Source organism: Danio rerio, chromosome 15 (assembly GCF_049306965.1).
Source record: "Danio rerio strain Tuebingen ecotype United States chromosome 15, GRCz12tu, whole genome shotgun sequence".
NCBI classification, from domain to species: Eukaryota; Metazoa; Chordata; class Actinopteri; order Cypriniformes; family Danionidae; genus Danio; species Danio rerio.
The window spans coordinates 2,593,415-2,608,454 of record NC_133190.1 but is presented as its reverse complement, the minus strand read 5'-3'; the positions used below and the strand labels follow the sequence as shown (position 1 = coordinate 2,608,454).

The 15,040-nt window shown below is 42.1% G+C and overlaps 1 protein-coding gene across 1 annotated transcript in view; it reads right to left on the bottom strand.

The window, feature by feature from the left end:
- Positions 1–8,405, bottom strand: part of sh2b2 (SH2B adaptor protein 2) — a 29,097-nt gene extending 20,692 nt beyond the window's left edge. The window contains exons 1-2 of the mRNA XM_009291417.5: positions 8,277–8,405; positions 1,846–2,728 (exon numbers count right to left, since the gene is read on the bottom strand). Of these exons, the coding sequence (XP_009289692.1) occupies positions 1,846–2,697 (852 nt within the window). The 5' untranslated portion in view covers positions 2,698–2,728; positions 8,277–8,405. The remainder of the gene's footprint in view (positions 1–1,845; positions 2,729–8,276) is intronic.
- Positions 8,406–15,040: the final 6,635 nt, after the last annotated feature.

Genomic DNA, 15,040 nt, shown 5'->3' with positions numbered 1-15,040 from the left:
AAAATTAAAATAGTTTTGAGCAAAAAGTTACCAAAAGGCCTAATGTATTAATATGATACATAATAAATTTATAAAAACATGTATATGGAATGAAAAATGGATCTTGATAGAAGGACTAATAAACATTTCAGTTCCAAAAAATGTAAATATCCTGATTATTTGTTCATGTGTCAGTTTTAACAGGGTTAAGAATCATAATAATCAAGTATATTAAAATTATATAGGGGATTTTTTTAAATCCAAATATTATTTTTTTTTTTATCTGAAATATATTGAGGTGTGTGATCCCTCTTATATTGGTAGAGTTATTAATTAATTAAATTATTAATAATAAATAGTGTATAATTGGTAATAAATGTATAATTAATTGATAATTGATAATAGCGTATAATTAATATTAAATGTTAAAAAGTAAATAACATTTTTTCAGATTATTCTTATGACTTTTGAATCTCTTATTTTCCAATTTGTGCAACGCAGTGGCGGAATAGGTAGGGCTGTCACCTCACAGCAAGAAGGTCGCTGGTTCAAGCCTCGGCGGTTCATTCCGCTGTGGCGACCCCAGATTAATAAAGAGACTAAGCTGAAAAGATAATGAATGAATGAATGAGATACTTTTTTTGTGATCCACATCTCTTCATTTTCTCCTTTTTGAACATGTGATGTTAACAAGCAGCGGATAAATCAAATGGTCAGCGGAGGGGGGAGGAGCGGTATATTTTTATATTTAATAAAATGCAATATTATTCTCGTATAAAATGCAAAATAATAATTTTTAACAAAACATATTTATTTATTTGTATTATTCAAAATAATAAGGAAATATTAATATAAAAAAAAAGTTTTGGCACAATAGCGCCCCCCACGTATGTGACGCCCCTATGCGCCGCATATACTGCATACCCACTTTTTGCGCCCCTGCAACTACGATGCATCTTTAGGGAAATGAACAATGAGTTGACGAGTGTTTCCCAAAACCATACTTAGGTATATATTTAGATTACATTTTATGTATAATTGTATTTATTGGACGAGGCAGTGGCGCAGTAGGTAGTGCTGTCGCCTCACAGCAAGAAGGTTGCTAGGTCGCTGGTTCGAACCTCGGCTCAGTTGGCATTTCTGTGTGGAGTTTGCATGTTCTCCCTGCCTTCGCGTGGGTTTCCTCCGGGTGCTCCGGTTTCCCCCACAGTCCAAAGACATGCGATACAGGTGAATTGGGTTGGCTAAATTGTCCATAGTGTATGAGTGTTTGTGTGTGAATGTGTGTGTGGATGTTTCCCAGAGATGGGTTGCGGCTGGAAGGGCATCCGCTGCGTAAAAACTTGCTGGATAAGTTGGCGGTTCATTCCGCTGTGGCGACCCCGGATTAATAAAGGGACTAAGCCGACAAGAAAATGAATGAATGAATTGTATTTATTGTAAATTCTGTCTTAAAACTCTACTTTTTGTATTAACATTATATGTTAGGCACCTAGGGTCTGAGAGTAACGTAATTTCGATTCTCTATATGTCCTGTACATGTGGTTGAACTGACAATAAAGCTGACTTTGACTTTGATAATTTTTTATCAAATACCTTAACCTTCTACTATGGTGATCAGCCAACGGGGTAAGCAAAATAATGTTACTTCAAAGTGGAAACAAGTTTGTTTTGCGAACCCCATGGCAGATTATTCAGCTTGCTAAGGTTAAAAGCATGTCCACGGACTTGGTGAAAATAAAAATGTGAACAAACAATACTACAAAAACAGTTACAGCTGGCCCAGGCGATATGACAAAGGTGTATTTTCTTTGTTGATTCACATTGAGATCTCACAGATTTACCACATATGTAGTGCTCAATTACCTTTGGAGGCACGTAGAACTCAAGCTGAAACTTCTCTCCCGGCTCCACGTACGCCGTGGTCTTCCTCAACAGAAGCCTGCACTTTTGCCACTGTGCTGCCCCCATACAGTTAGTGTCATCGGCCACCATATACCTGAGCGCGCCCTCCCTCTGGATCTCCAGCAGCTCCGTTTTGTGTCCCTGCGTGCCCCGGGGCAGCCGCAGCTTCTGGCTCCAGTGTTCGGACCCCATAGATTCAGCTCCGTTGGTCCTCCTGGAGCTCCCCGAAGGGTCGGGTTCTGGAGACGCCCTGCGGTGCCAGATCTCCTTCACTCCATCCACTACACTCAGACTCATGTTTCGAAGGGAAAATCCCTTCTTGAAGCGTGTCTTTCTGCGGCCCAATGAGACGTCCTCAGAGCTTCTTGACTGGCTGACGGTGGCCATCTTTCGGGTTGGTGTCTGCTGCTCCTGTCCGCCAGCTCCGCTGTCCATGCTGTCCAGAGATTCGCTGGACGCCCCGACGTCTTTCCGGCGGTGGTACAGATCGTGGCTGAAGGGAAGGGTGCAGCTCTGAATGCCCACAAAGGGCACGATGCTGTATTTAGGGGCCGACGTGTGCCCTGGAGAGCCGGGATCTTGAAGCTGGTCAAGAGCGGCAGAGAAGCAGGTTAAAAAGTGTTGTGCAAAATGTTGTGAAAAGCTGACATCAGCGCCCGGGGAGTCGTAGCATGGGTTCTCAGTGATGAATCGGCGAAACTTGTATGCAAAGTCGGCTGCGGAGGCTCGGGCGTGAAGCTCGCAGAACTCCTTCCAGTCGGGCAGCGTGCAGGACGAGTGTTCAGGGCTGCTGGGAGCCCCGGCGCCATTCATTACTGGGCCATGCCAATGCCCTGGTAAACCACTAACAGACAGAGAGAGAGAGACTGTGAATTAGTCAGGGAGTGTGTAGATGTCAGTAGGTCTCAATTTAATGTATCTGTGGTTTGGTGTATTGCAACACACTTGGTACATGTTGCTAATGACGCTTTAAAAAATTCTGGGTTATCATAACCCAATGCTGGGTCAAATAATGACAAACCCAAATGCTGGATTAAAAAGTGTCATTTAAAAGTAAATGAAACAAATATACCAATGGGTTTGTCCATATTTGACTCAACGTTGGGTTACAACCAAGCAAATCCTTTTTTGTCTGGCTCGACTATGATAGCAGGTTTGGCATGCAGTCCTAGGAGAGAACCCTGAGCTCGGAGATGGATGAGCCCAAGGTTCCTGCCTGGTCAATGAGCATTAAGGCTGATTTATACTTCTGCGTCAAACACCGACGTATGCTACGGCGCTGACGCATAGCCCTTCGCCGTGGCCGTCGCTGACGTGCAGCTCTCAAAAGATGTAACTACACGTCGCAACGACGCGTAGCGTAAGCTCTGTGATTGGTCGGCTTGGTAGCGCTGACGAGTCTGGGCGGGACCGAGAGCCGCGTAAATGGTGCGAGCCTGACGGAGCGATTGTTTACAAGTCTGGAGTCCCGTGAAGGAGCTCCGGATGGAAAGTTTTGCTTTGTGTTTACCTCATAGTTAAAGTTGTTGCACGTCCGCCGGTTCCTGCCTCAAAATGAGCGAGTTTGAGCCACTTGTACATCCCGGAAGTGTTCAAGAAAAGCAAAAAAGCAGCGAAGAAACCCGACACAGAGGAACATTTACACCTCACTGCCAACTAGCTTTTCGGAAGTGTTAATGCAGACCAACAGAGACAGCGTGCAGAAGTATAAATGCACAGCCACGCGCGTTGCATGCTCCGTGGGTTACGCCGGTCACCTGACGCAGAAGTATAAACCAGGCTTTAGGAGGGATACCTGTTTCTCGAGTGCCCCTGTTTATACTTTCGCTAATATGGTGTTTCTGACTGATTCAGTAGTTATGCGTTACGTGTTGTGGCCAGTGGCGTAGCGGACGGGCCTGCAGGGCATGCATGATTAGGGGCCCCGCGTGATTAGGGGGCCCCACGTCGTCGCCATTTTCAATAATTGAAAATCCGGCAACCGCAATAATCAAACGCTTGTGAACAACTGTGGAAGAAACCAAAGTTCACAGGTCTGTGTTCTCTGAACTCCTCTCAAGCGGTGGACTACTTCATTCTGATTGGTTGCCGCCGAACCGCGTCACAGCTCATACCATAAAGTTGACTTGATTTCTACTCTCCTCGACGCCCACACAGGAGAAGACACGGCCTGCTGTTCCTCGCCGCCGGTTCTCATTAAAAATGAATGACTTCTGGCTACTTTGGTGCTCTCGTCGCTTTCGGTTTGTGATCGCTCCTCAGTTTGTGAAGGCTTCCCAACGTTGTCGCTCCACCCTGCCTCCCTTCCCTGCGCCTCAATTTTTGATCGCTTCCCCGCGTTGCCCCCCCCGTCTTCCGCATTTTGCGCTACGCCACTGGTTGTGACTATAATTACAATTCGCTTATGTACATGTTTTTAGACTGTGGGAGGAAACCGGAGGACCCGTTGAAAATCCAAGCGAACACAAGGAGAACATGCAAACTCTGTGCAGGGAGTGCTGACTGGCTCGATTAGAACTTGAACCTGTGGCCCTCCTGCTGCGAGTACTGAGCCGCCATGTCGCCCAATCATGCAAACAGGAGGAGGGAGAAGGGAAGGATAGGGGGGGGGGGGGTCCGAAAACAAAGATATGGAATGAAGTTTAGGCAGGATATTTATAGTAGTTTTAGAAAGATCTGATAGGTTAGCTAATGATTAGTGATAACGATCAGCTGTAGTCGATCATATCAGGTGCTCCTCTCGAAATTTGTTCGTGAAACTTCATCTAATTACATTGCTGGGAATGTCTGACACCAGCGCATACATCTTGTAAGAGACGTGCCGGGCACGAAAGCTTGACAGGCGTAACAACAGTAACTAAGGAGGGGGGGCTTAGCGAAGGGTCAATTTTGTTATCTTTTAGTAAAAATTACGAAAGCTTGACAGGCGTAACAACAGTAACTAAGGAGTGCGGGGCTTGGCGAAGGGACAATTGTTTTATCTTTGACTAATATGTAAATAAGTTAGACAACATGAAACTTTCAGCCTAAAAAAAACTGAAATCAGTAAGGGGTCAAATACTTTTTCACACCACTTGAGCGAAGAACAGCAGACCATAAACTGCATTTACGGCTATGTACTTTTCTGACACTGGCACACAGCAGCACTTTCTTTCCAGTAAACAGTAGATTTATTTTCCAATCATAATGCAGAGAATGACACCGACTGCAGGGACACACAGGCCAGCATCTGTCTGAAAAGAGCAGCCATTCACAGACATAAACACAAGCGTAGTACACAAGATCAGTGTATTACACATTAATAAAGCACAATACGCTGCCCGCTATAAATACTGTTTGGCACTCTTGGGAAATATGAGCAATGAAGGCGTTGGGGAATGTTTATCTTTTAATTCTTTTATTCAAAACCAGAAAAATCTAATTGAATGCTGTTTCCCCGAAAAAACAAACAAATAAAATAGTTGCAAAAAACATGCAAAACATTCATTCATTTTCTTGTCGGCTTAGTCCCTTTATTAATCGGGGGTCGCCACAACGGAATGAACCGCCAACTTATCCAGCAAGTTTTTACGCAGCGGATGCCCTTCCAGCCGCAACCCATCTCTAGGAAACATCCACACACACATTCACACACACTCATACACTACGGACAATTTCGCCTACCCAATTCACCTGTACCGCATGTCTTTGGACTGTGGGGGAAACCAGAGCACCCGGAGGAAACCCACGCGAAGGCAGGGAGAACATGCAAACTCCACACAGAAACACCAACTGAGCCGAGGCTCGACCCAGCGACCTTCTTGCTGTGAGGCGACAGCACTACCTACTGCGCCACTGCCTCGCCCGCAAAACATGGACTAGTTTGCAAAAGTAGGTTTCGGACAAAGCTAGATGTAGTGGAAAAACTGTGTGTCATAGAGAAAATCGAAGTGACTTCACTTTTGTTCAGACTGACCCAAGAATCCCAAATATGTGAAGTTTTGGAGTGGAAACGGTGTACGAATGTGGGATAAAATACTAAAATTTGTTTGTTTTTAGTGATGTAGCGCCACCTACGGGCCGATTTAGATGAGTCTTTGAATCTGAATGTTTAAAGCCTCTAGGCCTTACGGTTTGGCCTGGAAAACAGCAATTATGGCAGAAGTAAAATAATAATAATAATAATAATAAAAATTGGCGACGGAGCGGCGCAGTAAGTAGTGCTGTCGCCTCACAGCAAGAAGGTCGCTGGGTCACTGGTTCGAGCCTCTGCTCAGTTGGCGTTTTTGTGTGGAGTTTGCATGTTCTCCCTGCCTTCGCGTGGATTTCCTCCGGGTGCTCCGGTTTCCCCCACAGTCCAAAGACATGCGGTACAGGTGAATTGGGTAGGCTAAATTGTCCATAGTGTATGTGTGTGTGCATGAGTGTGTGGATGTTTACCAGAGATGGGTTGCGACTGGAAGGCTATCCGCTGCGTGATATGTGCTGGATAAGTTGTCGGTTCATTCCGCTGTGGCGACCCTGGATTAATAACGGGACTAAGCCGAAGAGAAAACGAATGAATGAATGACAGGAGATTGTGAAACCGATTGTGACCGAAAATCATCCACCCGCACAGTTGAGTCCTGAACGGGCTCAAACAAAAATATAATTTGCATATTTTTCTTGGAAAAAAAATATCCTTTGAAAACAAAATTCACAAATAGTTTGTCTCTTTGTTTAAATGTTTTTCTTGGTCAGTTATCTTCTAGTTAAAATAGATGAACGAATGCTTCAAAACAAATCCGCGAGGCTTCAACAATGCCGAATCACGGACTGGATTGTCAAATAAAATAATATGCCTAAATAAAAATAAAGTGAAATATTCAGTTTCAGAGAAGCCTATATTAAACTGGGTCAATTACAACTGAATTCATTTCATCAAATAATTTGAATAAGCAGGACAGCCGTTTACAATATTCCCAACACCACTGAACATGTTCCCATATTACCTCGGTGGAACGTAAGGTGTCTGGCACTCTTGGAAACTATGAGCAATCAAGGCGAATGTTTATCTTTTGATTCTTTCATTCAAAACCAGAAAAATCAAATTAAATAAAATCACTTATATTATGCAAACGCATCATGGAAACACATTTGGGTGAATAAAACAATTAATTATTAAGAAATGGTTAGCACAGCGGCTCAGTGGTTAGCACTGTCGCCTCACAGCAAGAAGGTCGCTGGTTCGAGTCACGGCTGGGTCAGTTGGCATTTCTGTGTGGAGTTTGCATGTTCTCCCCGTGTTGGCGTGGGTTTCCTCCAAGTGCTCCGGTTTCCCCCACAGTACAAACACATGCGCTATAGGGGAACTGAATAAGCTAAAATTGGCTGTAGTGTGTGTGTGTGAGTGTGTATAGGTGTTTCCCAGTACTGGGTTGCTGTTGGAAGGGCTTCCGCTGTGTAACACATATGCTGGAATAGTTGGCGGTTCATTCCGCTGTGGTGACCACTAATGAATCAAGGAACTAGGCCGAGGGAAAATGAATGAATAAATGAGCAGAATTTTACCCTAGTTATTACATTGTCCACCAGCCTCAATCAGTCCCCCGACTGTCAGTTCATTATTTTTAAATATAGAGAGGTTATTTTTTATACATTTAGAGATTGCATTAGGATAAAAATTTAAGCAACAGTGATATAAGACGATAGATAAATAAACAAACAAACAAATGTGTGCATATTACAGTAGAACTATTGGACCCCCTGGCTGGAATTGCTTAGGGCCCCAAAATCACTTAATCCACCCCTACACACACACACAGCTATATAACTTATATTTCTATAATCTATAATCTTTTACTTCTTATTTTACTCCATAATATAGATTCTTATTGATGATATTTTATTTTTTTCTTAAGGTCACGGGCGGTTGTATAAGAATGTCACTGTATATCGCACTGTTTATGAGTGTATGTGACAAATAAAGTCAAAATTTAAAAAATAAATTGAATTTGAACATACAAACACACATAAACACTATTAAATAAAATATTAATATCAACAACTAATTCATTATTTGTAGGTTTTCTGGTCATGAATGCTGCTGTCAATCTCTGTGAATGAAGCCGGTGCACGAGGCCTGAATCAATAACACACAGACACACGCACGCGCACACACACACACCGTTATATCAATACAAAACATCGTGCATATGACCAGCACTGGACCAGCGACTGTGACCCATTTAACGACTCATCCCTCAGTCAAACACACGCGCGGGCTAATCTGAACATTAACAAACACAACAGAGAAGCCTAATCATGAATGAGAGGCCGTTCATTCAGGACGCGTTATTCTCCTGCGCGCGTATTTAAACGCGTCCTGCAAACGCGCGGCCCCCCAACATTCACACGCGCTCATTGATTCCCACCTCCGGTAAATGCGACACTGCGTCCGAATCCGCTGCTGTTATTCCCGGTGCGTCGACGGCGGTTTGCGGAGGAGTGCGGAGCATCGCATTGCTGTATGATCCATAAGCGAACAGCAGCACAGAAAGACTGATGATACATGACGCGCGCGCAGCATCTATTCTCCAGGCAATGCAGCTGCTCTTAAAGGGGACGCGACGCGTTTTTTTGATTGGTCCCTAAGTGGGCCACGTCATGAAGTCATTGGTCATCATGGAGTGAAGGTGATTCAGAGCATCATCCCAATATAGACCACACAAGAGAAGTTACCAATACTTTATATCCAAAGTTGCATATGTTTTACAAAGTGGATGCCTTTTCAAGCTGCAACCCAGTACTTGGGAAACACCCATAAATACACTACGGACAATTTAGTTCAATTTACCTACAGCGCATGTGTTTGGACTGGGGGGAAACAGGAGGAAACCCATGCCAACATGGGAAGAGCTCCACACAGAAATGACCCAGCTGAGGCTCAAACCAACAACCTTCTTGCTGCGAGGCCACAGAGATAACCATTGAACCACCGTGCCACACAGAAAATACAATATTCATTAAAAAACGTGTATATGAAACACTGAGTAACTTCTTGGGGGTGAAAAATAGTGCACCAGATCATTATGTGAAGAAATATAAAAGTATGATGATCTCAAAGCTTTTTTTAGGTAATTTTGTATTTCCGTTGAACAAATTACTGTACGGTTTTGTCACATGTTGGTGATTGTAGTCTGGGTTATTGACAGGGCAAGACGGAATCAGCGGATGTTTTTTGCTATTTCTGCAGATAATTTTGGTAAAAATCTGCGGATTTCTGCAGAATTTTGGGATCCAGCGGAGTATCATAACTAAAACCATAATATACAGCCTGATCTCACAAGAAAACGTAAGTATCTTACGTTTTGGCAGTTTAGTGGCTAATTCGTATGAATTCGTACGAGTTCAGTCGTAAGAAAATGTACGATTTTAAAAAGGAGGCGTGGCACCTAACCCCACCCCTAAACCCAACCCTCATTGGGGGATGAGCAAATCGTACTAAAATGTACGAATTAGATTATACGAATTTGTACGAATTAGCCACTAAATGAAAAAGTTACGAATTGCCGTGAGATTGTGTTGTAATATATGAAATAACAAGTAATAAATTACTGACTAAAAACTTAATTAATTCAGATTTACACATTTACTCAAGTAAATAAACAGAATTAATAATGGGCTAAAAATCTGCGGAATTCTGTGCACGCAGATTCCGTGTGGGCCTAGTTATTGATTATAATGTAAACAGGGCTTGACATTAACACCCGCCAAATGCGGGTAGATTTCAGCGGTGGCGGGTAAGACAGACACTCCCACTCAGGCCCGTGCACAGACCCTTAAGATTGATTTATACTTCTGCGTCAAACGCCGGCGTATGCTACGGCGCTCACACATAGCCCTTCGCCGTGGCTGTCGGCGTGGCTGACGTGCACCTCTCAAAAAATGTAACTACACGTCGCAAAGACGCGTAGCGCAAGCTCTGTGATTGGTCGGCTTGGTAGCGCTGACGAGTCTGGGCGGGACCGAGAGCCGCGTGAATGGTGCGAGCCTGATGGAGCGATTGTTTACAAGTGTGGAGTCCCGTGAAGGAGCTCCGGATGGAAAGTTTTGTTTTGTGTTTACCTCATAGTTAAAGTTGTTGCACGTCCGCCGGTTCCTACCTCAAAATGAGCGAGTTTGAGCCACTTGTACATCCAGGAAGTGTTCAGGAAAAGCAAAAAAGCAGCGAAGAAACTCGACACAGAGGAACATTTACACCTCACTGCCAACTAGCGTTTCGGAAGTGTTAATGCAGACCAACAGAGACAGCGCGCAGAAATATAAATGCACAGCCACGCGCGTTGCATGCGCCGTGAGTTACGCCGGTCACTTGACGCAGAAGTATAAATTAGGCTTTAAGGCTGATTTATACTCCTGCGTCAAACGCCGGCGTATGCTACGGCGCTGACGCATAGCCCTTCGCCGTGGCTGACGTGCACCTCTCAAAAAATGTAACTACACGTCGCAACGACGCATAGCGCAAGCTCTGTGATTGGTCGGCTTGGTAGCGCTGATGAGTCTGGGCGGGACCGAGAGCCGCATGAATGGTGCGAGCCTGATGGAGCGATTGTTTACAAGTGTGGAGTCCCGTGAAGGAGCTCCGGATGGAAAGTTTTATTTTGTGTTTACCTCATAGTTAAAGTTGTTGCACGTCCGCCGGTTCCTGCCTCATAATGAGCGAGTTTAAATCTACTTGTACATTCAGGAAGTGTTCAGGAAAAGCAAAAAAGCAGCGAAGAATCTCGACACAGAGGAACATTTACACCTCACCGCCAACTAGCGTTTCGGAAGTGTTAATGCAGACCAGCAGAGACAGCGCGCAGAAATATAAATGCACAGCTACGCGCGTTGCATGCGCCGTGGGTTACGCCGGTCACTTGACGCAGAAGTATAAACCAGGCTTTACAGGGGCAGGTGTTCAACGCGATCGTAAAGTGAAGAGCGGGGGGTGCAATCGCAAAGTGAAGAGCGAATGAGAGGATAATCACTCACGCTAACAGCTGAGGTGATGCGTGCTCCTGTTTCCTTGCGTGAAGCAACTGTGTCTAGAAGCACAACTGGTGTGATCGGTTCTCTTTCAAATAGACTAGACAAAAAAAAGTGATGAACATGCATCCACAGTCCTGCTGCTTTCAAGAGCTCCAGATTTGTCTTTTTGTAAGCAGCACCGGTTGCTTTCGCTTTGACCATTCTTAATCTGAACATAAAAATAGAAATAATCTGAACAGATTATTTATGGGTCTAACGTTAACCGTGCGTGTGTGATCATCCGTTCATTATGTTTTTTACCTGCTTTCTTTTGCGTTAATATGGTTTGATTATTATTTTTTACAATAGCATTGCTTTAATAGGAGATTGACTCCCCATTCATGTGTAGTTAGTTGCTGATCTGGGACCTTTAGCCAGGACGGATTACTGTGCACATGTTTTGTTAAATAAAAAGTATAGTATGCTGCTATATTTTGCTTGTTTTGACACGTTTAAAATTTCTGTCTCAGAAATAATTAATTGTTTATGTTTGGTGTGGTCAGAGATAAATAGGGTAAATCCTTCATTTTGAGCTCTGGAAATTATGTCAAATAAAAACTAATTGTTATACTATGAAATGATTATTGAGCTCATACACGACACACAAAAAGTGAAACGAATGAGGAGGCTTGTGGAGACAACGCAAAATCTAAAATAAGTGATTTTAGCATGTCAAAGTCAAATTTATGTGTATAAAATTATTTTCCCCACAATAAAATTGTGGCTAGTGAAAATGGCGAGTGGCTACTAACGCTGGAAAACTACTAGCCACAGTGGCTGGTGATCAAATAAAAGTTAACGTCAAGCCCTGAATGTAAACGATGGATATTGAGCACTTCGTTGAGTCTCAGTGGAGATATAATGGCTCTAAAACTGGAAAACCATTTAGTGTAGAGTTACTCCATGAATTACAGTCTAATCTGCTCCATTACTACAGTTTATTTACAGACGCAACTCATAAACTGAGAATACATGATTGATTGGATTTACTACTTCTTAAGTGGTTGCAAACTGAATTTAAACAAACAAATGAAGTTGAACATCACTTAATTTCATTCTCTTTTCGGCTTAGTCCCTTTATTAATCAGGGGTTGCCACTGCGGAATGAACCGCCAACTTATCCAACATATGTCTTACGCAGCGGATGCCCTTCCAGCTGCAATCCGACACTGGGAAACACCCATACACTCATGCATTCACACACTCATACACTACGGACAATTTAGCCTACCCAAAATCACCTGCACCGCATGTCTTTGGACTGTGGGGGAAACCAACGAGAACATGCAAACTCCACACAGAAACGCCAACTGGTCCGGCCGGGACTCGAACCAGTGACCTTCTTGCAGTGAGGTGATCTTGCTACCCACTGCACCACCATGACTCTCTGGAATCCTTGATTCTGATTGGTCAGTCAATTGCAGATAACAACAGCTGATGACTTAATTTGGTTAATGCTATATATTGCTTTTCATGGTCTTTTTACACATTTTAGGACCAGATCGAGTCCCGATTTGGGAAAATTAGAATTTTATTGTTTGTGTCTGAAAACTGCTGTTGAATTTATTTATTTTTTTAAATATTTCCCGAATGATGTTTAACAGATTCAGGAAATTTTCACAGTATTTCCTATAATATTTTTTCTTATTATTTGTTTTTTTTCGGCTAGAATAAAAGCAGTTTTTAATATTTAAAGCCATTTTAAGCTCAATATTATTTGGCCCCTTAAAAAAAGCTGTATTTGTTTTGGATTGTCTCCAGAACAAACCACTGTTATACAATGACTTGCCTAATTAACCTAACTTTACTTTAATTAACCTAAGTAAGCCTTTAAATGTCTCTTTAAGCTGTATAGAAGTGTCTTGAAGAATATCTAGTCTAATATTATTTACCGTCATCATGGCAAAGAGAAACTAAATCAGTAATTAGACATGAGTTATTAAAACTATTATGATTATTAATGTGTTTAAAAAAAATCTGCTCTCCATTAAACAGAAAATGGAGGAAAAATATACAGGGGGGGGGGGGCGAATAATTCTGACTTCAACTGTATGTATCTCAGATTAAACATGCGAGCAGCTTCAGTCAGACAGATAATCTGCAGCAGCAGTGAAGATCAGAGTCTCTCGCATCACATCAGACACTCTGATTGGCTGCGTCTGATCACATGGTTTGACAGCTCCCACAGATGATGTCACAGGAAATCAGGCATGAAGATGAGCTGCTGCTGCAGCTTGAGGGTTATTTAATTTATTGAGTGCATCTAATATAACATAAACAATAGAGATATTTTATTTTGATAAGACAATTATGGATAAAAGTCAAAGTTTTTGTGGTAAATCTTTTAATTTAATTAGGTAAGTTTTACACTACATACACAAATGTTAAGGGATAGACAGGACGCCTAATGTCTCCCGTTTTACGGCTGCTTTAAAGATTTATTTTTATTTATTAAGACAGTCGAAAAGCAAACAGAACTATGAACATAAACTATTGTAGACATGACTGTATGCCCTTTGTGTTTTTATTTCTTTATTCTGTCTCATTTTAAGTTGTATTCTTGTTATTTTCTTCAGTTATGAGGTGGAATCTTAACTGCAAGAGTTTTGTTATGGGTTTGATTGTTAAATATTCAGCAAATACAGTATGAAAATAATTTTATCTACAGCAAATAAATAAATAAATTAATGTGATGTTGCATGTGAACTGATTGAGCCTGGAGGCATTGCTCAGTGGCAGAACATCTGAATGAGTTTAAATGGGATGCCCTACATCCCTGAGCACATGCAAACTACACTGTTGGGATGTCACAATCGCATTGAGTTGACTAGGACTTATACGGTTAAAACCAGAAGTTTGCATACACTCTAAAAAAAAGGAACAACCATTTTTAAAAAATGTCTGATGGTAAATCATACTGAACATTTACTGTTTTAGGTCCGTTAGGATTACCTAAATCATTTACAGTTGCTAAATGCCAGAATAATGAGAGAATTTTTTTTTTTTTTTGAGAATTTTGTATTAATTTCTAGACAGTCAAAAGTTTACACACATTTCCTCAGTATTTTTTAGCTTTGCTTTTAAACTGTATAACTTTGGTCAAATGTTTTGTGTCTCTTTCCACAAGCTTCTCACAATAGTTAGCAGGAATTTTGGCCCATTCCTCCTGACAGAATTGGTGTAACTGAGTCAGATTTGTAGGCTGTCTTGCTCGCACAAACTTTTTCAGCTCTGCCCACAAATTTTCTATAGGATTGAGATCAGGGCTTTGTGATGGCCACTCCAAAACATTCACTCTGTTGTCCTTAAAGCACATTTTAACTAATTTGGCAGTATGCTTAGGGTCATGGTCTGTTTGGAAGACCCATTTGTGGCCAAGTTTTAATTTCCTGGCTGATGTCTTGAGATGTTGCTTCAGTATTTCTCCATAATGTTCTTTCTTCATGATGCCATTTATGCTGTGAAGTGGACCAGTCCCTCCCGCAGCAAAACAGCCCCACAAAATGATGCTGCCGCCCCCATACTGCACAGTTGGGATGGTGTTCCTAGGCTTGTGCGCTTTCCCCTTTGTCCTCCAAATGTAACACTGCTCATTATGGCCAAAAAGTTCAATCTTGTCTCCATCAGAGCACAGAACATGTCTCCAAACATTACTCTTTTCCCAGTGTAATTTAGCTAATTGTAATCTGGCTATGTTGTTGATTCTGGCTTGTTGATTTTCTCATGTTGTCACACAAGGAAGCAGTGTGTTTGAGCTTTTCCTTAAATACTATTCTACAGTTGTGCCTCCAATTAACTCAAATGTTGTCAATTAGCCAATCAGAAACTTCTAAAACCTTGACATCATCATCTGAGCTTTTTCAGAGGCAGAATAATCCTATTGTATGTAAACTGGACTTTCAAGAAAAGTAATAACAATTTCTCAAAAAATCTCTCTCATTATTCTGCTATTAAGCAGAACAGAAACACATTTGATCATCCAAACTTACCTAAAAGTGAAAAATTTAGCCATATTAACATATTACTTTTTAAAATAGTTATGTGCCTTTTTATACAGTGCATGTCAACTTCTGTTTTCAACTGTAGGTGCTGGAATAGACATATGAAGACAATGTCAAAAGGCAAA